The sequence below is a fragment of the Mytilus edulis genome, chromosome 1, assembly GCF_963676685.1.
Source record: "Mytilus edulis chromosome 1, xbMytEdul2.2, whole genome shotgun sequence".
Lineage (NCBI taxonomy): Eukaryota > Metazoa > Mollusca > Bivalvia > Mytilida > Mytilidae > Mytilus > Mytilus edulis.
In genome coordinates, this window is record NC_092344.1 from 20,822,673 (window position 1) to 20,847,497 (window position 24,825).

Sequence of the window (24,825 nt, forward strand, 5' to 3'; positions counted from 1 at the left end):
ACCAAAACTTTAACCTGAAAAGGAACAGACGGACGGACGGACCAACAGACCGAAAAACATAATGCCCATAATAATAGTTCATATAAGTTCAAACGCACTTTATAAATATAACGAGTATGTGTATGAATTAACTATCACGAAATGTATTATACTCTATTTGGATAAGATTAAGGTAAGACAAACATACAAAGCTATAAGGTCCAATAAGATAATGTTTATCTGTACGATATTACTATTAATCACTCATTTATTGAATTAAAATATTTAGCCGAAGAAATATCTTTTTTTTTAAAGTCAAGTTATTGAATTAGTAAAATAAAAATAACCCAAAAACATGTCGGCTTATAAAATTAGTTACTTCAACTTAATGGGTCGAGCGGAACTGGCTCGTATTATGTTGTCTGCAGCCGATAAAGAATTTGAAGACGACAGGTTTGAAAAGGAGGAATGGCCTGAGCGAAAACCAAGTAAGTACTACAGTATATAGACGAAAAATACCACGCTTACTTTTAAGGGAATAATAAAAATATCTATCAATATGATATAGTTGATAATTGTTAAACCAACAAAAACACTACAAAGCCATCATTTCTACAATTAACTAACTGCTTGTATCTAAAATGTCAAAGTGTGTCTTTTTGTTAAACAATTTCTACTTTCTAGATACTTGTGAACAAACTGTGATGTCTTTACTCCATACGATAGTTAATGCTATGTTGAAGAATCCAACAATAAATGTTAGGACACAGTATTGTATAAATGTGACGCTACGCTAAACGATGAACATACCACATAATAAGCTTTGAAAGGCCACGAAAATGGCAAATAAAAAACCAGCAGCCTTAAATACGAGCAATACAATTCCTGAAAACAATTATGATATAAAGCAAAAAGCGACAACCGCTGAAACCCGGCTCCAGACTTAATACATGTACATACATAATGTGACGAGATTAAAAATTCTGGCGCCAACCTCTCCTCTAACCTTGGGCAGTGGTCTAACAGTACAACTTCAAAGCAAACTATAAAAACATCAGTTGAAAAGAACTGAACTCATCCGATCGATACAACGCACAAAAACTATTAAAAACAGGAAAGACACAGAGAACAGATTTGAGAGTACTCACAGTGATTGGAAGCTTGTTTAAAGCCATTACCAACTAATAAAAAAATGTACCTACCGACGATTTTATCGGACAGCAATCGTTCTGAATACACACCGCGGTAAACACTTTATATATATAAATTGTACATTTACCCATCGCAAAACACGGATTTCAGAACTGAATCGGACGTATGACACACTCTTCATACACAATATGCTTCGGTCAATGCTTTTAAATACAAATAAAGTTAAAATAAGAAGCATTTAATTTTGGAATAAACTGTATATCTAACTTTGAAAAAAAAGACGTACGAAGGGACAAACTCCTAAGTTGAAAATAAATGGAAAAAAAACACAATGAAAATAACAAATGAATAACCAAAAGACAAACATCACTATACAAAACACAACTGGGTTACACGAACCCCACAAAATAAAAGGAATGGTGAATAGATCCTGCTCTATATTTGGCACCAATCTTGTTGATCATGCAAGTACAAACTAGTAGTCTAATTTGGTAGGTCAAATTCATAGAAAAGGACGAAGGGAGTGAGGTTCCGACGATTGGAACATATCCATCGTCATAATGGTGAACAAACTCGTGTTGGTGTCCCTATAAGTTTTCGAAGGAATTACTTACAATTCGCTACTTGGAACTTTTAGTTTAGAGGCAGCTACCTTATGATCAGCAACCCTCTATCAAGGAGATCAAGATAGGAAACGAAACTCCAGGAATATCGTATAAACTAAGGAATATATAATCCATACCCAAGCGCTACTGGAATGTGGTTAGATAGAAATGGAGAGTTCACAATTGTCAAGTTGAAATCTCTTAAGAAGTAATTTTCGTGTTTGCTATAACGACAGGGTATCAATTTCATTTCTTCGTAATAACGTTGCAATCATATTGCATGTATTGTTGTGACTCAAATAACAAACAGGTAATATCAACAAAATAAAACAATTTTGTAACAATAAATAATACATTAAGAGCTCTTTGCATTGAATCAACTTATGTCAAAACTCGTTTGACACTGAAATCACAGCCATAAATTTGAAATGTTACAACATAGCGTAAAAAGGAAATCGAGACTTTTCAACGACATTCATATTTGTTTGTTTCAGTAAACACATATTTCATTGTTTATTCTCAACCATTTTGCTGGATTTAAAAGATTTAAAATGTATACCGTAATGAATTATCACCTTGACTTTTGTAGATACACCTTGTGGACAGGTTCCAGTACTTACACATGGAGACAAACAGATACCGCAGTCTATGGCCATTGCAAGATATTTAGCTAGAGATCTCGGTAATTTGACTATAAAACTAATAGAAAAATATGAAAATCTGCGAAATGTACAAAAAGAGATGTGGTATGATTGTCAATGAGACAACTCTCCACAAGAGACCAAAATGCCTGTATAACGTTAAATACCATAAAATAAATTATACCTGTACAATATCAGGCTATTTTATCCGTGTTTTTTTTTTTTTTTTTATCTCACCTGGCCGTAAAGGCCAAGTGAGCTTTTCTCATCACTTGACGTCCGTCGGCCGTCGTCCGCCAATCGTCGTCGTCCGTCATCTGTTAACCTTTACAAATATCTTCTCCTCTGAAACTCCTGAGCCAAATTGGCCAAATCTAACCAAACTTGGCTACAATAAAAATTGGGGTATCTAGTTTACAAAATGTGTCCGAAGACCTTGTCCGAAAATCAAGATGGCCGTCAAGGCTTAAAATAGAACAAAGGGGTTAAATGCAGTTTTGTAAACTTTTTATTAGGTTGAGATCTATCTGCCCTGAAATTTTCAGATAAATCAGACAACCCGTTGTTTGGTTGCTGTCCCTAAATTAGTAATATAAAGAACATTCATAAAAATTTTGGTTATCATCTTGAATATTATTATAGATAGAAATAAACTTTAATCAGCAGTTATGTTCAGCAAAGTATAAGTTCTACAAATAAGTCAACATGACTAAAATTTTGAATTGCCCCTTGAAGGAGTTATTGACCTTTAATATAATTTTTTACCAATTTTTTGGTAATCTTTTACAAAAACCTTCTCCTCTGAAACTCCTGTGACAAATTCAACCAAACCTGGCCACAATCATCATTAGGCTTTCTAGTTTCAAAATTGTACCTCGCCTGCCAACCAACGTGTCCCACACGTTTAAAAATAGAACTTATGAGTAAAATGCAGTTTTGGCTTTATATCTCTGAAACTAAAGCAGTTTTTTGTTGTTATCTTGAATATTATTATCGATAAAGATAAACTGTAAACAGCCATTCTGTTCAGTAAAGTAAGAAGATCTACAATTAATTCAGCAGGACCAAAATTGACAATTGATACCTTAAAGCCTCGGTCACACCTTACCGGATAGCTCAAACGGACGCCTAACGGATAACTTTTTTTTCAAATCCGTTTTGTCCGTTAGACGTCCGTTCTTATCCGTTAGACGTCCGTCCATATCCGTTGCAAAGCCGTTAAGCGTACGTTTTATCCGTCGACGTCCATTCTGTCCGGTGGAAAATGTTGAGCATGTTCAAAACTTTGAACGGACAAGAACAAACCAAAAACAGTTACAAAGAAACATTTTGAATATTTATGCGATTTACATATATTATTATTGTCGCCTTTAATTTTTCCGTAATATTGTTCATCCGTTTTATCCGGTACGCTTCCGTTAGGTGTCCGTTTTATGCGGTACTCGTCCGTTGGATGTACGTTCGACATCCGGACAACTTTTATTTTCATACGTTAGGCGTCCGTTCGTGCTATCCGATAAGGTGTGACCGAGGCTTGTAAATCTTCTCCTCTGAAACTTCAGAGACAAATTCCACAATCATCATAAGGGTATATTAGTTTTTAAAAATGTGTCCGATGACCGTGCCTGCCGACCAATATGGATGACATGGCTAAAAATAGAACATAGGTGTAAAAAGCAGTTCTAGTGAGCGACACAGCCTCTAGTTTTACCACTTATCGTTATTATGTAAATACTATTTCGTATAAATGTGACGAAAAAGAGCCAGTAGGTTCTGACCTATTCAAAATATTCATAAGAAGCAGGATTTTGTTAGCGAAGGTTTAAATATGCACCTATCAATATGCAATTGTATTTTAATTTCCAGATCTATACGGAAAAAATAATGAGGAGAATACAAAGTGTGATGTTGTCATAGAATGTATTAATGACGTGATCACAGAAACTGTCAAACTATTCTTTGAACAGGACGAAACTAAGAAGGTAAGCTTTAATCGAAAAAAGGGAAGAATAAAAGACAGGCGAAATATACCAGTCAAACTCATTGATCGAAAATAAACTGACAACGAAATGGCTAAAAAAGACAAATCGAAAATTAATAATACACAAGACACAAGACACATCATAGAAAACTAAAGACTAATCAATACGTACCTCACCAAAAATTAGTGGTGATCGCAGATGCTCTTCAAGGGTAGGCAGATCCTGTTCCACGTGTGGCACCCGTCTTGTGCATATTTAATAAATAGTCTTATTCCGTAGGTCACCTTCATGAAAAGGAAAGCGCTTCTAGTAGTAACGACAAAAGGAACATATCCGATATCATCAGTGAAACAGTTATTTCATAACGCTCAACTAACTCGTGTAGGCGTCCGTAAAATTTAGGAAGGGATGATTTCAACTTCACCATTTTGAACTCTTGGTTTAATAGCTTCTTTGTGAGCAGCAACCAAAAAAAGTAGCAGCTGCTAGCAATTACTGTTACAGCTGCGGCATTAAGAAAACGCTATTGAGCTTCCGATGGAAACGATTAGTGAAAAATTGCAACAGACAAATGCTAGTTAATAATTGTTCCGATCATTTGCGTGTGAAGTGTCGATCAGGGACATTGTAGAGAGCACCTCCTTAGAAACACAGAGTCTTGTATGAAATTGAAAATACTCTCTGCATAAACCAGTCTTCAAGAAAAATAAAAATAAAGAGAAAACGACATAAATGAAATGAAAAAAGTAAAAACACAAAAATACTGAACTCCGAGGAAAATTCAAAAAGGAAAATCAAAAATCAAAAGGCAAAATCAAAAGTCCAAACACATCAAACGAATGGATAACAACTGTCATATTCCTGACTTGGTACAGGCATTTTCTAATGTAGAAAATGGTGGATTGAACCTGGTTTTATAGCTAGCTAAACCTCTCACTTGTATGACAGTCGCATCAAATTCCATTACATTGTCAACGATGCATGAACAAAACAAACATACTCAAAGAGTAAAAATGTCAAAAATAGGGGTACAACAGTCAATATTGTGTTATCATCTAAATATCACTACATTAACAACAAATGTAACAAAGTAGCACAAAAAGGCATACATCAAATTTAACATTCTCATTTTGCTTTTCTTATACGGCTGAATTTATCTATGTAACGTCTACCCATAAATGAAAGAAGGTTTTCATTACTGGTGTAAAATTGCGCGTTTGAAATTCGCACAGGTAGACATAAAAATAATTTTGTCGTATGACGGCATACATAAATGCAGACTCACGTAAAGTAGATATAACAAAAAACAGACTTACAGTAAAAATAATAAATAAAATAATGGTGTGGTTCAAAGTATGACGGGTGATATAAGTGATATTTGGCACATTTTCCGGAAACATTGTTTAAAAGCTTATAAATTTAGGATTTATCTCCTTTAGATCTGTCTCCTTTGTAAATAGACTGATAAAAGTTATAACTATTTTTTTTTATTAATGTATAGTTTATCGTAAATCGATTTTTTTCTTTTGATTTTCAATATATATATATATTTTTTCATTGCTCAAGATCATGTATGTCTATACTATTAAACAGTTTTATATGAGGTTGATGTATAAAACCTTCTATGAAGTACAGCAAACGCGATATGAAGTGTAGGACTGCATGCTTTTTCATCAGCAGATAAAGCACTTTAAGCTTGCTACCTTTAAAAACAAGCATTCTTTGTTAATTTCTTTTGTCTTTTATTCGTCTGTAATAGCGTTATATTAAAATTGAGTGGTTTTCGTGTACTAGTTTTTATCGAATGTTCCCTCGTGTACGATTTGTTCATCCACTGGTGGAGATTGATAAAAGGAGGAGGGTTAAGATCTAAAGTCTTGCTAAATCCAACCACATCTTCGTACGAAGCACAATATAGCTCGTTGCTGTGACATGCTACAAGACTGTGAACTATTTAGAGCATTTCTCTGAAAAAGTAGCATCATTTATATCCATTTGGAATACTCAGAATTACAACCTCACCCTCACAAAATATACTGAAAAGTGGAAATTCCAGACGTTTTTGAATTTACGGGTACATGAGAATTAAAGTTGTGTTTCAGATACATTTTAAAATTACATGTTGAGATAGAGATATATACAATTGTACTCGTAAGTTATAAAACTTAGCAAAAGTTAATAACTTATATCAGCAATGGTATTAAGGTCTATGCACTTAAACTAATAACATTACATGTTTACTGTTTTATATATTTAGCCTGATATAGAGAAAAACTTAATGGAAGTTGTTTATCCACGATTCCTGTCGCATTTGGAGAAAATGTTAAATGAAAACAGTGGAGAATGGTTGGTTGGTGATAAGGTATGATATTTCCTGTAATATATGAATTGGTGATCAGTTATTTTATATGTTTTGTTTAATTTTTTACCATTTTTGTAAGACTCGAAACTAAGTACAGCTTTAAATGCTTTACATATTATATAAACCAAAGTATATATGAAATAAATTATTAGATTAACATTGCATATTTCGTTGTGTTTTTTTAAAATTACTTGGTAAAGTTATTATTATTTCTTCAACATTTACCCATGTATTTTTTCTTATAGCTATCAGTAGCAGATTTGGCATTCTTCGATTTAATGAACAGACTAACAGCAAAGAAAGGTGATTCTGTATTTGAGACCTCACCGACAATGAAAAAACATTTAGATAAAATAACAAACATTGCAGGTGTACAAAAGTGGCTTGAGAAGCGTCCAGTGACGGATATGTAATCTAATATTTAAAACTCATAAATATTATAATTGTTTAGTTTTCATTTTTTACTTTGTTCTCTCTTTTGAATTCTCTCCTTAGACATGTTAGATCTTTTGTACATATCATGCTTCTTAATAACTAATCATCGTCATGTGATTATTGTGTTGAAGCAGTATAGCTAATATAGTTGTGTGGTCTGTGTACCAGAAACAATATGCAATATGTCGTCGTTGCCTGAACTGTAATATGGAAATACAAACGATATATTTCTTGTAATCAATTGTTTGTCCTTTGTTATTTGAGGCGAATATATAATAAACGATGTTCTTTTATTGGGGTGGAGAAAAATAAATTTACAATGCATTGTAACAATTTTTTTTAATAATCGTATTATACCATATGTAAAATGAGTTTTAATCATAGTGAACACTTTGTTCATTTTTACCGCAAACTTCTTATATGCATAAAGTTTATACATGTAACATTAGCATAGGCAGGTCATAATAGCTTAATAACTATCATGATGTTTCTAATTATTCGCAAATTTTGGTGGTTGTATGTTAACATATGTCCCATCATTTAAAAACATAAATATTTTCTCTAATCATCAGCCTCCATGTTTTAGTATACATTCAGGTGTTGTGTACAGGTGAATATTATAATATTGTTTCCCTCAGGAACAAATATTATTAGGAACAAATATACGTTGATAGTGTCTTAAAATAAATAATTGGTAAGAACTATTCAAAAGTTATTTACGTAATTTAAACAAGTTTTACAAAACGTAATTTCTATGCCGGATAAAACTTCAATGTTGAATGATCAAGCATGTATAGTTCAAATTGATACACAGTATGTGTTCATGTGCTAATTTTGAGGTTTTGCTTCAATCCAAAAGCAAATAAGTGGAACATTTTTAACAGAATAATTTGCTAATCCATATAACATGTTTAAAAAGTGTGTTTTCCATGATAAACTAGAACATAAAAACCAAATATTGAATAACCGACACTACAAATGTTTAGTGTTTGGTACTTGTCTGATATTGGGGATGACTGTCACTGTACAACAAAGTTTAACATAAAACACTATGCAAACAAAACCCAATAGAAAACTTTCAGAAGACACTTTCAAACATGCATACATACTATCCACACTGATCTGTGCCCACGGTTGCATTATATGTAACATTTTTTTCTCATGACAAACTAAATTCAATTGGAGTACACGAAGTGCATATTACTAGATTAACCCTTTAATTGTTTCCCCTCTTATGAATATGTAAATATTCAGTGATGATTTCAAAAGATCAAATCATCATTAAAATTAAATGCAGCACGTTTTGTGCATAACAGTGTAGAAAAAAGAAAGTTCAAGACAGTTAGTGAAAAAATATCTATGCTGCTACATGTACCAACATATTTCTCATTTACACTAATATCATACTTGTATGAAGTGCAATTGCGTGTTGGAAACCAAAACTAGGAACACAATAGAAAAAACATTATCGCTTCATCAGAGGGAGTATAGGTATGTCTCAACGGCATTCATAAATGAAGAAATTTATCTATCCTTTTATGTGTCCTGTTTCGGTAACAGGAGAGACAATATTTGACCACAAAATGTCTTTAAAAAGTTTTAAATTACATTTAGTTTTACACAAAAAACAAAATATTTAGTTGTTTGAACTCATTTAAAGCGTTCCTGATAAAGGTAAATCCAGAAAAGCGCTTCGGACGCAATGAAATAATTAAACGTGTTGTTTTTCAATTTTTTACACCACTGGGTCGATACCTCTGCTGGTGAACTATCAGTCCCCGAGGGTATCATCAGCTCAGTAGACGGTACTTCGGTACTGACATGATTTAACAAACTTTTCTAAAATTGTCCGTTTATAAATTTTGAAATTTTAAAGAAACTAAGGTTTCAACTCCTTCAGGCAAAGTTGACTTTGGATGAATTTGGCTATTCGTTTTAGGTATTTTGGTCATATAGCTCTTCAACGGTTTTGGTTCTTATGTATCCTCGGATTTCAAATGTTTGGCTTTGAGCGTTCCTGATGAAGGTAAATCCAGAAAAGCGCTTCGGATAAGAGAAAACAAATGTACATTATGAATTACTTTTCATACTTGCGTTGCTGGCGGTTATTTTCATAACCTTTGAAACCAATTTTTCAGAGGTATTTTTAGTACAACATGGAAAATGGACAAATAATGTATCATTACCCATAATGAAATACGTAGAAGTTTTTCTCTTGAATTCCATCTGTTTGTATTTGAAAAACAAGCTTAAAATATTTTCGAAACCTTTTGCAGTGTTACCCTTCATATATCTTTTGATCATAGTATCAGCAGAGATAAAATATTGCACCATATGAAATTTTTTAAAGATATTCTTGTATGACATTATAAAGATTGCAGCTTTTATGTTGTTACAGAAGTACTGTTTGATTTGTATAGGAAGAGGGTTATTTGGAGAAAAAAAATTACAACTAAACAGAAAAAAAACCCAGACTGCAAATTCGATTAACACATGTTAATAAATGTTAATAAATGTTAACACATGTCTTGCAAAACGAAATACAATTAAAAAATCATTTACTATGTTGCAAGTTAAAAAAAAATGGTTACTACATGTACAGTAATTAGAGTCAATTTACTATTGGATGAAAAGTAAGAGTTTGGTTGGCTTGTTTGCCTTGCTTACTTTGTTTGTATCAATGTTTGCTCAACTGAGCATTGTAATTAAGATTGACACATGTCAACTAAAACATAAGTAGGCGGAGTTAAACCTGTATAACGTTTGATCACAATGAAGCATGCAGTATTGACGTTTGATTTACAGACAGAAACAATTAGTTAATAAACGAAAATAGAATGAAATTCAAAACAGTGTGGCTGTTGCCATTGATTGACACATTAAATTCATCCATTGACTGGGACAATTTACGTGAACGTTTGTCTGTAACGACCACTATTCACGACGAACATACGATAGACATTTAAACTGTGGGGTCACCAAAGGTTTCTTAACGCCTTTAATTATAAAATAATTCGAAAAATAAATCAGGAATAACCTTTATGTTTTGATTTATATAATTGATATAAATCAAAACATCGTGTTATTTCTGATTAATTTTTCGAATTACTTTATTAAGGTGTTGAGAACCTTTGGTGACCCCATAGTTTGAGTGTCTTTAAAAAGTACATAGTGAGCAGTGGTCGTTACATACAAACGTTCACCTAAGTTGTCCCAGTCAATGGATGAATCTAATGTGTCAATCAATGGCCACAGCCACACTGTTTTGAATTTCATTCTAATAAGTTACCAGTATCATAGACTGTATCAAACGTTATTTACAACTAACCCCTAAAGAAACAGTTGTGAAAGAACACTGTTTGATGGATGCTCATTTGGTGAGTACACAGTGTGTCAAAGTTGTTATCCTAATGCTAACATATTAAAAGTTTGGTTGGCTTGCCTGCTTTGTTTTTTTCTATAAAAATGGTTACACGAGCATTGTAATTCAGATTGACATCTGCTATCAATAGATAGGTGGTGCTATCAAAATGTTCAGTATTTATTGATAAAATAGCAAATGAATCTATGAAATTGCTAATCTTTGCTGCATATTGATAGAATTTGGAAAAAAATCATATACACTAAAATCTAAAGGTCTTTCGGTTCATCAAATTTGGGAGTGTTTCACAAAGCTGATAACATGTTACCATTCCCCAAAATATACTGATTTTTTTCACTCTTAGTCTTGTCATGTGAAAATTCTGCATAGCCTATTGTCTGTTCGTGACTATAACAATAGAAAAAAGTTTTTCTCGGAGCGTTTTTTTTTTTTTTTTACCACAGAACACTTAAAATATACCACAGAACACCCTTAATTTACCTCAGAACTTCGAAATATTAATACTTGAAACACCATTATCGTGTAATTGTTCATTCTTTTTATGATTTGACAGTTATTATTCAATTAAAATTTTTCTATTTAAGTTCTGACTCACTATCGCTATTGCCCAAACTGAATGGCCAATCATATAGCTATAAACTATAAAAACCATAATTTACAAAGATTATTTATATTTGAATACATGTAAATATTTTTTGCATTTTTTAATTCATTTTGGAAAATGTTTAGGTGCTTTTCTTAATCTTGTTTATCAGGTTTTTTTTATCATTTGTTACATTACATTTATGTTAAGAGTTTTAACAATTAATAATTAAAATGGTTAATATGACATTTAATTAAATTTGTTATGAGCAAAATATTAGTATAACGGTGGTCACTTTGTTTAATTGTCCATTCTATTTATATGGAGAAATTGGTTAATGATAGTATTATTTATAGTGCCGTAACTTTTTCTACCGATGCAGGCCATGTAATTTATTCTTGTCGGGACTTTATGTTCTTGCAAGTGACTGACATCCGGCTCAGCCCGGCTCTTTGTCCCTATATGAACATAAGAATGACGTCACTCGGGGGGTTCAGAGCAGTCTACACTTAGGATTTGAATTCAAAACTGATACTTTAAGTTGGAAGAGTATAAACTAACTTGAAGGATCAAAATAAGCTAAAAGTATTGATAGGTCATGGAGTTCCTTTTCGAGATATTTGATTTATAAAATATGGCGGGAAAAGGCTGACTCGGACTTTTACCTTATATTTTCATTGATATTATTTGGGTCTCAAATCGAAAGAAAGAAAATCAAGAATCTGCTTAAATTTTGTCTGTACGAGGTTTTATAGTTTATCCAATATCCAAAAATCGATTGTGATTGTACGACGCAAAAGTAAATAGTATGTTATATTTTAGAATAATTTCAAAAATCTTCAATATATTGCCTTGTAGTTCATCGGACTCGAATTTCGTACTTAAATGGATCGTTTGGTTTCGTCAAGCTGAAGATTAGACTTTTAATTTACATGTTTTATTAATTCAAATATTGGTAATAAATAACAGTTTTCTAGAGACTTCGAAATCTAATCATGTTTATAAAACTTAAAATGTATAAGCAGTTTGTTTTTGTAACAATGGACCCTTTGCCATAAATAAAAGGACAAATATCGTGTGGCGATACATTCCACATAATAACTTGTTTACCGGAAACACTAGTTCACATATTTCCTGATGTTTGGGCACACGGGTGAGCTTGAATGCTTTCATTGACACACTGGAAGCCTTCATTCTTTCATTTATTTCTTATCTTCTGATATCAGAATATGATTTTTTGATATCACAAAATCGTTTTTTGATGTAAGGAAATCTACTTTTTCAAGCTTAAAGGTCTTCGTATTTTTGACAATATATCTAAAATATGCTGATTCTAGACTCTTTTTAGGGGGCATATTGAGTACAAAAACAACAAATATGAAATATAAAGTAACAATTAGAAAATGAGTAAACAAAAATATAAAAAAAACATACATATTTCTTATCTTCTGTGAAATACCTATGTCTATTCAGTGACGGGTAATACTGTCTCTGGGATATAATTACAATATTTGCTGCTAAAATATTGAAAAAGAAGGTTCTCGACACGAACAATGGTAATGCAGAAAATAAAATAACAAACTATATGCAAATTGTTCATTAAGACCATTAAGAATTAAGAATTATCTTACAGTTTTAATGTCATTTTATTTTCTGAGAAGTTGCCGTTGAAGATGATAAATATGTAAAAAAAAAAAAAAAATAGTACATATAAGTTCAAACACACTTAATAAATACTTCGAGTATCACGAAATGTAATATACCCTGTTTGTATAAGATTAAAGTAGCAAAAACATACAAAGCTGCAAGGTCCAATTAGATAATTTTTATCTATACGATTTTACTATTATTCATTCATTTATTGTATTAAAATTTTTAGCCGAAGAAATATTTTTTTTTTAAAGTCAAGTAATTGAATTAAACCAACCAGAAAACATGTCCGCTTATAAAATTAGTTACTTCAACTTTATGGGCCTAGCGGAGCTGGCTCGTATTATGTTGTCTGCAGCCGATAAAGAATTTGAAGACGACAGATTTGAAAAAGAGGAATGGCCTCAGCGAAAACTTAGTAAGTACCACAGCATATAGCGGAAAAATACCACACTTCCTTTTAAAGAAAAAAAGTATCTGTTAACATGGAACAGTTAATAGTTGTAAAACCAACTTCAACACTACAAACTCATCTTATCTACAATTAAATGCGTTTATCTTAAATATCAAGCAGTGTCTATTTGCTCAGCAATTTCTATTTTCTTTTTTCTAGATACTTGAGAAAAAAATGTAAAATTACAAAATACCGAACGTCGAGGAAAATCAAACTAAAAGTCCCAATCAAATGCTGAAACACATTAAACGAATGGATAACAATGGAGAATAAGCTTTACTGACTTAACCCCATACTAAAGTTAATGTTATGTTGAAGCACTCAACAACAATTGTTTGAACTCATCGTATCGTATGCTACGTTTGGTACCAATAAACATAACAGAATTGGTATGGTAAATTAAACAATCAGTGTATTCTTGTGTTCAATCGTTCACTGTGTTGCGTTTCGGATCGTTTATCTTTTGTTTGAAACTTTCTTGGTGACATATAAATATATGAAGAACAAAATAATTATGACAGGGACAGAAACATACAGTATATGGCGAAGTTTAACGGGTTAGTGGACGCCGAACCCTCTCTCTAACCTGGGACAGTTGTGTAACAGTACAACATCAACCCAAACTATAAAAATCAGTCGAAAAGGGTTTCATTCATCAGACCGACAAAAAGCAAAAAAAAACCGAAACCACAAATTATAGATCGGAGAGTATTCGCAATGACTGCAGGGGCGGATCCAGGATTTTGGAAAGGGGGCGAAGTTTTTAAATTCGCCGAGCGGAGCGAGGCAAACAAATTTTGGACCTTTTTTTGGCTACAAAAACATGAAATAAGTGTAATATGCACTTTTAAAACGATTCCTGGCGTGGTGCATGTATATTTTGTAGTTCCTGAAAGGTGTAAGGGTTGGACATTTTCGATGCTGTATTCTCCTTATTAATTGTCTATCATAAAATGATAGTACGGATTGCAAGCTATTTAATGATAAATTTGATGTGGGACTTTTCAGTAAAAAAAGACATTGAAAATTCTCGCTGGTTTGCTGTAAGTTAAGTTATCATAACCTCACAGATTTCTTGTTGTAAACAAGATATAAGTCGGGCTATTCAATAAAATTTACAATACGACGGACACGAGCTAAAAAAGACGAACAAGCAATATTTATCCAACTGTTTGGTTGATATGTTTCACCCAACAAAATTAAGGGATGTGAGGGATTCCAAATTAACCAAAAGCTACAAATGAGTCTGAAATCATCGGACAACGAATATATGAATGACAGTCGAAAAATGTAGACATTAAGGCTACTTCCAGCAGCAGGTTGTAGTCTGGTCTGGAAAAAAGTATTCAATATATCAGTTCGGCGAAACAGACATTCCGGTCAGACATGTAAACCCCGGCCAAAAAAAAAAACCCGGTCAAATCAAATGGGTCGTACCTTAGAATTTAAATCTATATAGAGCTTATACTGGCTGGGGATCATTATTCAGCTGTTATTTTAAAATAAAAAAAGAAAAAAAATTCATGAGAGTGTACTTATATAGAGTATAAATGTTTTGTGGACTAATGAAATAGATGTCAATATGGTCTTGCTCAATCCTGTGTCGCCTTGAAGGTGTTAAGATTGTCATGCTCAGCCTAAGCACAAAATTGCTTAGGCTGAGCATGACAAATTAACCGCATAGTCAGCTATAAAAGGCCCCGAAATTACAATGTAAAACAATCCAAACGAGAAAACTCACGGCCTTATTTATGTATAAAAAAATGAACGAAAAACAAATATGTAACACATAAACAGACGACAACCACTGAATTACAGGCTCCTGACTTGGGACAGACACATACATACATAATGTGCTATTTCAAAGCCAAAAGCCAATAAAAACTAATAAAACATTCATGTATCTAGGACAAAACAAAATAATCAGTTTACACATCCAACTTAAGCTTCCAATGGCTTTAGTATTAAAAAACATCAATAACAGTCAAAACATTTGCAGTGTCAAAATATACGTATCGACAGACACGCATGACATTTTATTAATTAAGTAAATAGTTTCGAGCGACACAAAAGAAAACCACACCACCCTATTAAAGTAGCATCCCCTCATCTCGTGTTTCCTGCTTCCACATCAACAAAAGTATCCAAACAAGCGTTACGAGTATCTGAAAATAAGCGCTACCAACTAAAGAATTTAGAAAGGAATCGTTATGAATATCAATGAAAACAATTGAGGTAGACAATGCAGCGAACATGTCATTTTGTATCAGTAAACACACATTTTCATTGTTTAATATCTCTACCATTTTGCTGGATTTAAAAGAAGATGTATATCGTAATGATCAATATTGAATTACAAACCTCCTTTACTTTTGCAGATACACCTTCTGGACAAGTTCCAGTACTTACACATGGAGACAAACAGATACCTCAGTCTATGGCCATTGCAAGATATTTAGCTAGAGATCTCGGTAATTAAATTATTAAAAAAGATGAGTCTGTACATAGTTAAATATCATAAAACAAGTTGTACCTGTGCAACGTCAGGCTATTGTATCCATGTTCTCTTTTATCACTTAGGGACGACATCAAAAGATCGACGTAGGATACAAAAAGTAAAGTTTAGGGGTTCGGGGAGGGTTGGGGGGGGGGGGGTAAATTGCTGCAAAATTTGTATATCCAAGTCGATTTTACGATTATCTATATTGGTCAATCATTTTTTCCTAAATTAAGTTCGAGTGGGTGGGGGTTAGGGTGGGGTTGGGGTGGGTGAGGGGTGAGTGAAAAAACTACTAGTATGCTAATTAATTTTATTTTATTCTACATTGAACTTTTGATGTCGTCCCTTATCATCTCTTTGTAAATATTATTTCGTATAGATGTGACGATAATGAGCAAGTTATTTCTGTCCTATTAAAAAACTAAATTCAAAGAAGCAGGAATTTGATAGCGAATGTTTGAATATGCACCTATCGATACTCAATTACATTTTGCATTTCCAGATTTATACGGAAAAAATAACATGGAGAATACGATGTGTGATGTTGTCTTAGAATGCATTAATGACGTGATCAAAGAAACTTTAAAATTATTCTTAGAACAGGATGAAACTAAGAAGGTAAGCTTTGGTTGAAAAAAAGGAAAACAAGGAAAGAATAAGTGAAATGAACATTTTACTGTTCAACATTGATTAAAAAAGAAACAAATTAAGGAACTATATTCTTTTGATGTGTCTCCTTTGCAAATATGCTGCTAACTATTTTTTGGATTAAAGTATATTTTTACTTTAACACAAACAACTCAGAAGAAAATTCAAAACGGAAAGTCCTCAATCTAATTAAATGGCAAAATCAAAAGATAAAACACATCAAACGAAAAGAAAACAGCTGTCATATTTCTGACTTGTTACAGACATTTTCTTATGTAGAAAATGTTGGATTGGACCTTTTTTATAGCTAGCTAAACCTCTTACTTGTATGACAGTCGCATTTAATTCCATTATATTGACAACGATGCGTGAACAAAACTAACAGACATATTAGGTAAAAATGTAAAAACTAGGGGTACAGCAGTCAGCATTGTGTTATAATCTTTATCACTTAGCACATTAGCATAGCACATTATCAAAAATGAAAGACGAGAATACGAGAATAGCATACACAATAACATAATGACATGATGTACAAGTACAAGTATCTTAATCACAATAAAAAAAACAAACAAATATTTAACAAAAAAGCACAAAAGGCAAAAATCACATTTAACAACCTCATTCGTTGCTTTCTTATGTTTGAATTTTATATATGCATCTTTACTCCACCCATAAACGATTGAAAGATTTGAAGTACTAGCACCGAATGACTATATCAAAATTGACAGCAACCGGAATGACTATATTAACATTGACAGCAACCGAATGGCTATATAACATTGACAGCAAATTAACGGCTGCTACCAACGTAAAGTAGGATTTAATGCTTTCTCGTCAGCAGATGTAGCACTTTTTTGACGAGATAGGAGTATTAACATTCGAAGGCAGGGATTAACAAGTGTACTCATAAGTTTCAAAACTTAGCAAAAGTTAACTTATATCAGTAATGGTATTCAGGTAAATGCACTTAAACTAATAACATTACATGTTTATTGTTTTGAAAATTTAGCCTGATATAGAGAAAAACTTAATGGAAGTTGTTTATCCACGATTCCTCTCGCATTTGGAGAAGATGTTAAAAGAAGACAATAAGGAATGGTTGGTTGGTGATAAGGTATGACATTTGCTGTTAGACTTGAATTAATGATTAGTTACGTTTTTGTTTTTGTTTAATTAATAATAAATTTAAAACTTGTGTAAGACTATGTAGAGCTTGACATATAGCATGACATATTATATATACTTCAGAATATAATGTATATAGATCTATGTACACAAATATTTTACGAGATTTGTACCATTAAGCTAGCACTATATTAACCGTGCGCTTTTATCGAGAACGCTTAAACATCAAGTCTTATATGACCAAGGGGACAAAACAATTATCGTGATGACACCCTGGAGAACTAGTAGCTAACCACCAGCGGTATCAACCCATTGCTCGAAAAACATACAGTACTTTATAATTTTTATTTGTACGAAGCGCTCTCTATAGGACGTAATTTGAGTCTTCGTTATCGGCGGTATCATCAGTCGAGAGCCGACCCTACGGTTTGTGTATTTGTTGTAGGCTGTAATGTCGATTTACATCTAACCCTGCGTTTTTTGCCTTCATAGTAGGTTGTAGCTTTTAAATACTAAGTAAGTACTTGGTTAAATTTGTATTATTCTTTGACATTTACCGACGCATTTTTCTTATACATTTGTAGCTATCAGTAGCAGATTTGGCATTCTTCGATTTAATGAACAGACTAACAGCAAAGAAAGGCGATTCTATATTTGATTCTTCGCCGACGATGAAAAAACATTCAGAGAAAATAACAAGCATTGCAGGTGTACAAAAGTGGCTTGAGAGGCGTCCAGTGACGGATATGTAATCCAATACTTAAAACTCATAAATATTATAATTGGTTTCAATTTTTTAGTTTTGTTCTTATCGTACTGAATTCTCTAATTTCAACTAATCATCGTCCTATGATTATTGTTTTGAAGAAGTATAGCTAAGACTACTTCATTTATATGTGATAGGTATTATGGTCTGTCCACCAGAAACAATATGCGATAGTTCGTCGTTGCCTTAACTGAAATATGAAAAATACTGTTTTTCAATAATCGCAAGATTCACACAATATATTTTGCCTGCAATTAATTGACTGTTCGTTGTTATTTCAGTCGAAAATATCATAAATGATCTTCCTTTATGTGTATGGAGAAAGAAATTAATTTACAGTACAATGTAACACTTTATTGAATAATCGTATAATATGTAAAATGAGCTTCATAGTGGACACTTAGTTCATCGGTACCGGAGACTCCAAGTATGCATAAAGTTCATACAAAGGTACATGTAACATTAGCATATGCAGGCCATGATAGCTTTTCAATTAATATGCTGTTTCTATTATTTCTACTCAAAATTTTGGGCTGATTGATATTAAAATGGATGACTATCGTTCCACGTGAATTACCAACAAACTTTATTTGAGGAATGGTCCGACATAAGTTTTGGTGGTTTTATCTTATGATTACTAATTGAACTATTCAAAAGCAATTTACGTACTTTTAAAAAAGTTTTACCAAACGGAATTGTATGACAAAACTTCAAAGTTGAATGGTCAACGAGTATATAGTTCTAATTGATACACATGAGATACGCGTTATAAAAAAATACTCCATCTGTATCATGTGCAACAATAGGTTGACTGTAATGTGTTGAAATTTCTCTGGCGTCTGGTTGTTGTCTCGTTGTTGCCATAGCTTACATTTTTGTTAAGGTTTAATTTTTATACAAACACCGCTGATTACAACAGTATCAAATATAAACATGGGCTATGGTCTCCATCATAACTTTATCATTGGACTGAAGGTTCCACATTATGGGCTCTCGTCTTCTTTGTGCAATGTTTTGTAGCTACGTGCTGCACATATAGGTTTCCGAGTTCTACTTATTATATAGTTCTTGTACATGTACAGGCTCAGGTATAAGGGCTCTAGGCGGTAAGGATCCGGGTTCAAGGCATGGGATCCCCTCCAAACAGATGTGGAGCCTGTGTTATTTATTACGACGGTATTTTTTTTTTTACAAAATGTCGAATCTTCAAAACACCTATGCTATTTTTTTTAATTTTTCAATGGAAAATGCAGTTGCGAGTATTTAAATGAAAGTTTGTGGGATTTATGATTAAATTCTGAACATCAATAATATATATATAAACACAAGCAAGATCTGTTTTGTACGATAAAACTATATTTTAGTCAGATTTTTGCGTAATTTATGTGCGAACGGTGTCATGGTAACACATTTTCAATGATATTTTTCCTGTTTTCTGATTGCCTTCCTATCTACAAGAGGAATTAATTTAGAATGTTGAATATATTTCTAACGAAAAATCGCAGCTCATACAAATAATTGGTCTCTTAGCATGTTTATATATAACTTCATTTTAAATTCATGTGTAGTTCAACAAAGGTGTACTTTCTTGCTCACCTAGTCCCATGTGCATGCAAGGTATTATCATCACTTTAAAATCATTATACATCTTTTAATAAACAATTGCGAATATGTCAATTAAATCTAAAAAAAAATGATAATGGGGAGATCCTAAACTACATTGTTCCAAGTAAGAAATGCCTATCGCCTTAACGTGCACAATTAAAACTATACGAGAAAAAAATACACACAGATTCTTTTAAATCAAGTATTTTGCATATATAAATCACAATTAATGCAGAAATGCAGCTTATGATTTGCCGTACAAATTTTGAGTCGCGTTTTGTTTTAATCCAAAAGAAAACAAGTGGAATATATTTTAACAGAATCATGTGGTAATCCATATAACGTGTATAAAAAGTGTTTCCTCCATAATAAACTTAAACCTAAAAGTCAAATATTGAATAACCGACACTTCAAATTTTGTCAACTATTCAAAGCAACTATCCACACTAATCTGTGTCCACACTTTTATTATATGAAAAATATTTTTTCTACTAACTAAGTTAAATCGGCGTAAGTGATGTTCCTGTCTATCCTGTTACCAATACTAAGAATTTAAGACATTGAAGGAAAAATGTCTATGCTGCTACCAACGTATTTATGAATTTAACTAATATCATACTTGTAAGAAGTGTAATAACGTGTTGGAATAAAAACTATGATCTCAACAGAAAAACATTATAGCTTCATCAACGGGGCCGTATAATTATTACTCAACGGTATTCATAAATGAAGAAATTCAGTGTCTATTATGTTATGTCCATCCTGTTACTATGGTTACAGAAACAGGATAGACAATATTTGGAAGAAAAAAAGTCTTAAAAAGTTTAAAATTACATATGGTTTTATAAAACATGAAATGTTTGATTGTTTGGACTCATTTAAAGGTTACAACTTCTTATCCTCCGCAATTCAGTATATTAATATGGTGATCCATCGTTAGCATACGTTCCTGTTATAAACATTAGAAAACGAAAGTAAATCAAAATCCGAGGGAATTACTTTATGTGGGGTTGTTTGAACAAGAGAAAACAAATGCTGTACATTATGGGTTATATATAATATTATACTTGCGTTGCTGGTCGTTATTTTTATAACCTTTGAAACTTATTTTTCAGAGGTATTTTTCAGTACAACATGGAAAATGGAAAATGGAAAAATAATCTTTCATTACACAGAATGAAATATGTTGAAGTTTTTCTCTTGAAACCATCTTATTGGTGTTTTTTTTTTTAAAACACTCAAAATATTTTCGAAACTTTTTTTCTGTAACCCTTAATTTGGAATTGGCTCTTAGTAACAAAAAGATAGAACTAGACAGAAGAAACCTGCAGACGGTTAATGACGGAAAATAATAAGATGTGCCATAGACCGTGTCAAACAACGTTACAACTAACAATAAAGAGACAGTTTTGTAACAAAACATGTCTGGTAGATGTTCATTTGATTAGTACACTGTCATAGTGTGTTAAAGCTGTTATCCTAATTCTAGCATATTAAAGTTATGGTTGGCTTGCTTGCTGTGTTCGTTTGTAAAAATGTTTGCTCAAGCATTGTAATTCTGATTTGACATCTGCTATCAATAGATAGGTAGAGCTACGAAAAAACATGATAGCTTATTGTTCATTATTTATCGATATAAAAGTATTAGAAGCTTGTGAAACTTTAATTTAAAAAAATGCCAATCTTTGTTTCCTATATTGATAGAATTTGGAAAAAAACCATGTACATTAATATCGGTTGGTCTTTATGGTCATCTAATTTGGGACTGTTTCACAAATTCAGTTAATAACATGTTTCAATTTCCCAAAATATACTTATTTTTTTCACATTCTAAGTTTTCGAGTACACCGGTCTCCGCTTGTGATATGAAAATTCCGTATAGAAATATTGTCTGTTCGTGATATAACAATAGAAAGGTTTGTCTGTGTAGATTAAAAATATTGAAGATAAATATTCTGATCTTTTCTCTAACTTTCTCTGATCTAGCTGCATATTTACGGAAGATGATTAGAATGTTCCAAAGAGGTAAAGAGCCAGTGAAAAATTAATTGAATTTTGTACTTCAGGAATTCATTCGCATAGCAATCTTTTAAACCTTTTTAACATGTTTAACACCAAGCTCCTTTAGTTTGTTATACTAACTGATTTAATGGTAATTTTGAATCTGAACTTATAGCCTCCTCGTTAAAACGGGACAATCATTGAAAAGATCATGTTTTCAGTGTTTAAAGGGGAGATAATATTATGACACTAGATTTTCCATGTTGATTAGAAACTCTGCTTTGAATTTTCCTCATAGCTCGTATTTTTGTTATTTTACTTTTTGCACGGTTTCAACTCAGCTCTACATACTTCTATGAAAGTTGTTTATTTTCAGATCCTATAAATACGCACTACTGTCGTGTAATGGTCTTAAAACTGCTCAACTCTTAATCATTTTGACTTTCAAACGATTTATTTGGTATTTTTTTTATCCATTTCGCCGTAAACCATTTTTGGGTTTTTAGTCATATTTTATTTTAAAGTTATTCCCCTTACATTACTGCACGTGGAGATGGCGGGAGTTTATCAAAATGTGACATAAACTTGAAGAAGTGATACAGATGCTTTTTATGTGCAATTGATAGTCAGTTTTGTTTAAATTTTAGTTTAAATCATATTTTCTTTCACATAAACATGATTTAAAGTGTTGACAATATCAAAGTGGTCTAAAATCATCAAAATGAATGCGAGTTGTGTAAGGCTACATAATTTTACTCAGATTTAGCTGCGGAACTGTAGCTCCCATGTCCTTAGTCCTTCTCATTATTTATAAGTTTTTGACAATTTGCAGACCATTCATCAAATTGGGGAGGGCGAGGGGTCTGTGTTTGCATGCACATTAAAGTCATGGCAGGATGATATGTTTGTTGATTATGGCCATTATCTGGCAGAAAAAAAATAATAATGTGCATGAAAAAGATGGAAGGCTGGTAGAGGTAGAAAATGGTGAATGTAGAATACTGGGAAAGACAACATTGCTTGGCTTTCGTGTCGATTCGACCCCACGTCGATCTGGCCCAAGTTGATCCGTCCCACGTCGATCCAGCCCAACGTCGATCCGGCCCATATGTAAAGTCAATCCTGCCCCAATAAAAAATATATTTATAAGGAATAAAAATAAAGATATATATTAATGTAATTCATAAATTTATGTTTATGATTTTTATTATAATGTAAGGCCACGGTTTTTTAATTTGTTGATTTACGGATTTTCCCCATGAAAAAGTCGGGTCGGTCGGTCGGGAAAAAAAGAAAAAAAATCATCTTTGAAGCGGACAGAAAAATATGCAAAATCAATATATATTTCACCTTTCTAACAATATGTTTGTTATGCCATTTTATCATCATTTCTTAAATTTTAGTTCAATGAAATATTATTGCTCAGCTGTTATAAACATCGCATGACATTGTCTAATAAGTTACAGTAAAAAAAAAAAGGGGGGTGCACGGACAAAGATGAAATTAAATCGTCATTTCAGAAACAAGAAAAATAGGTTCGCGTAGCTCTTAACATGCTTAATCAATTCCAGAAAACTTGGTGAATAATGATCTTCAAGCACGAAAACTGATAAAGAAAAAAAATGTAAAAACGTCGTACGAAAATAAGTTTCAACACAAGTGTCAAAAACCTAATAGACTCGTCCATTGGAAAAACAAGATTATCGGGTCAATCTGTTGTCTCGCATTCCCGTTTTTTATCCAAATGGACGATAATTTTTTTATTATCTATGAAACAAGAAAATTCCAAATGATTTGTTAATATTCAATACTTCAACTTGATGCCTTCAACCTATCCACATTTGGACAAGTCTATTTCTATGAGATGATGCATCTTACGGACTGATGACAAATAAGGGAAACGAACTTATTGTGTAATTGGTTTTAAACACAAGTTTCGTTCCGCAAAATTATTTGTGCAAACGACATTTCAAGGTCAGTTATTATGATAATTGATTTGTCTATATTTAAAAACATAAACTGGAATTTTTATTTTTTCACAACAGCAAGTGTTATCAATTTTGTTAGTGATAATGCATTTCATTTCATAAAAAAAATTTATTTTAATTATTTTTCAGGGATAATGCATTTCTTAGGGTCGGCGGGAATAAAAAAGCATGAAAAGTCAATTTTATTTTTATTCTGGAAATCGGCAAAATCGGGTCGGCGGATCCGTAAACCAACAAATTAAAAAATCCTGGCCTAAAAGGTGTACGGTAAAAAAAAAAAATATTTTCTTCAGATGAGTATAAAACAACTAGGTTGATTATGTTTTTATTACAAGTTTTCAAGATTATTGGGTATAATTATATTAAAACAATTCAGACATCAACATTAATCAGCAGTAATTGGAATTTTCTTTCAATTGACTGTGATCCTAACAAGTCTTTCATCTTGTGTAATAACAAATAGTTACATACACAACGGTACAAGCCGATCCCCAAGCTGATACATACACGTTGATCCCCAAGCTGATACATACAAGTTCTTAAAATTTCGCAAATTGAGATGTTTGATTTGCCGAATCCTTTCTATAAAAGAGAAGACCGAATGCGCTTTTTAATATATCACAATGGCTTTTCCTTGTGTGGTATGTGACCAGGATTCGATTTAATTAAGTGATTACAAGTGGCATTACCTTAGTTCACAATCATCAGACAATTGTTGAATAAACAAACCAATTATAGACTAATGATTTGATTAATCCAGTTATTATGATGAGTTAAATTTTATTGGTTCCAGTGGACTGTAAATATTTATTTAGATATTCTGTGTATGAACTAAAAAAAATAAAATCGCAATGACTTTCAAATTTAAAGTTATCATGGAAAATAACTTCATATTTTAAAATATATGTTGAAGCTGCTATACAACCAGCGACACAATAACACTCATTTTCGTATCGATTTAAAA

The 24,825-nt window shown here is 32.3% G+C and overlaps 3 protein-coding genes across 3 annotated transcripts in view; all 3 read left to right on the top strand.

Annotated features, from left to right (window-relative positions):
- The first annotated feature begins 233 nt into the window (after positions 1-233).
- LOC139527308 (probable glutathione S-transferase 7) lies at positions 234-7,489 on the top strand. The gene is made up of 5 exons (XM_071322667.1): positions 234-467; positions 2,326-2,418; positions 4,244-4,359; positions 6,617-6,721; positions 6,967-7,489. The coding sequence occupies exons 1-5, from the start codon at positions 335-337 to the stop codon at positions 7,132-7,134; spliced, it is 615 nt and encodes a 204-aa protein (XP_071178768.1). The 5' UTR covers positions 234-334; the 3' UTR covers positions 7,135-7,489.
- A 5,491-nt stretch (positions 7,490-12,980) lies between these two features.
- On the top strand, positions 12,981-18,525 carry LOC139527315 (probable glutathione S-transferase 7). Its single transcript, XM_071322680.1, has 5 exons — positions 12,981-13,189; positions 15,604-15,696; positions 16,228-16,343; positions 17,386-17,490; positions 18,086-18,525. Exons 1-5 carry the CDS (start codon positions 13,057-13,059, stop codon positions 18,251-18,253), a joined length of 615 nt encoding a protein of 204 aa, XP_071178781.1. The 5' UTR covers positions 12,981-13,056; the 3' UTR covers positions 18,254-18,525.
- Positions 18,526-22,384: 3,859 nt separating this feature from the next.
- The window catches only part of LOC139527379 (tudor domain-containing protein 1-like), a 73,578-nt gene continuing 71,137 nt past the window's right edge, over positions 22,385-24,825 (top strand). The window contains exon 1 of the mRNA XM_071322796.1: positions 22,385-22,498. The gene's annotated coding sequence lies outside the window, so the exon portion shown is untranslated. The remainder of the gene's footprint in view (positions 22,499-24,825) is intronic.

Coding starts and splice junctions, on each gene's coding strand:
- LOC139527315 (XM_071322680.1), top strand. CDS start 13,057: ATGTCCGCTTATAAAATTAGTTACTTCAACTTTATGGGCCTAGCGGAG. Junction 15,697..16,227: donor ATATTTAGCTAGAGATCTCG/GTAATTAAATTA, acceptor TTGCATTTCCAG/ATTTATACGGAAAAAATAAC. Junction 17,491..18,085: donor AATGGTTGGTTGGTGATAAG/GTATGACATTTG, acceptor ATACATTTGTAG/CTATCAGTAGCAGATTTGGC.
- LOC139527308 (XM_071322667.1), top strand. CDS start 335: ATGTCGGCTTATAAAATTAGTTACTTCAACTTAATGGGTCGAGCGGAA. Junction 4,360..6,616: donor AACAGGACGAAACTAAGAAG/GTAAGCTTTAAT, acceptor TTATATATTTAG/CCTGATATAGAGAAAAACTT. Junction 6,722..6,966: donor AATGGTTGGTTGGTGATAAG/GTATGATATTTC, acceptor TTTTTCTTATAG/CTATCAGTAGCAGATTTGGC.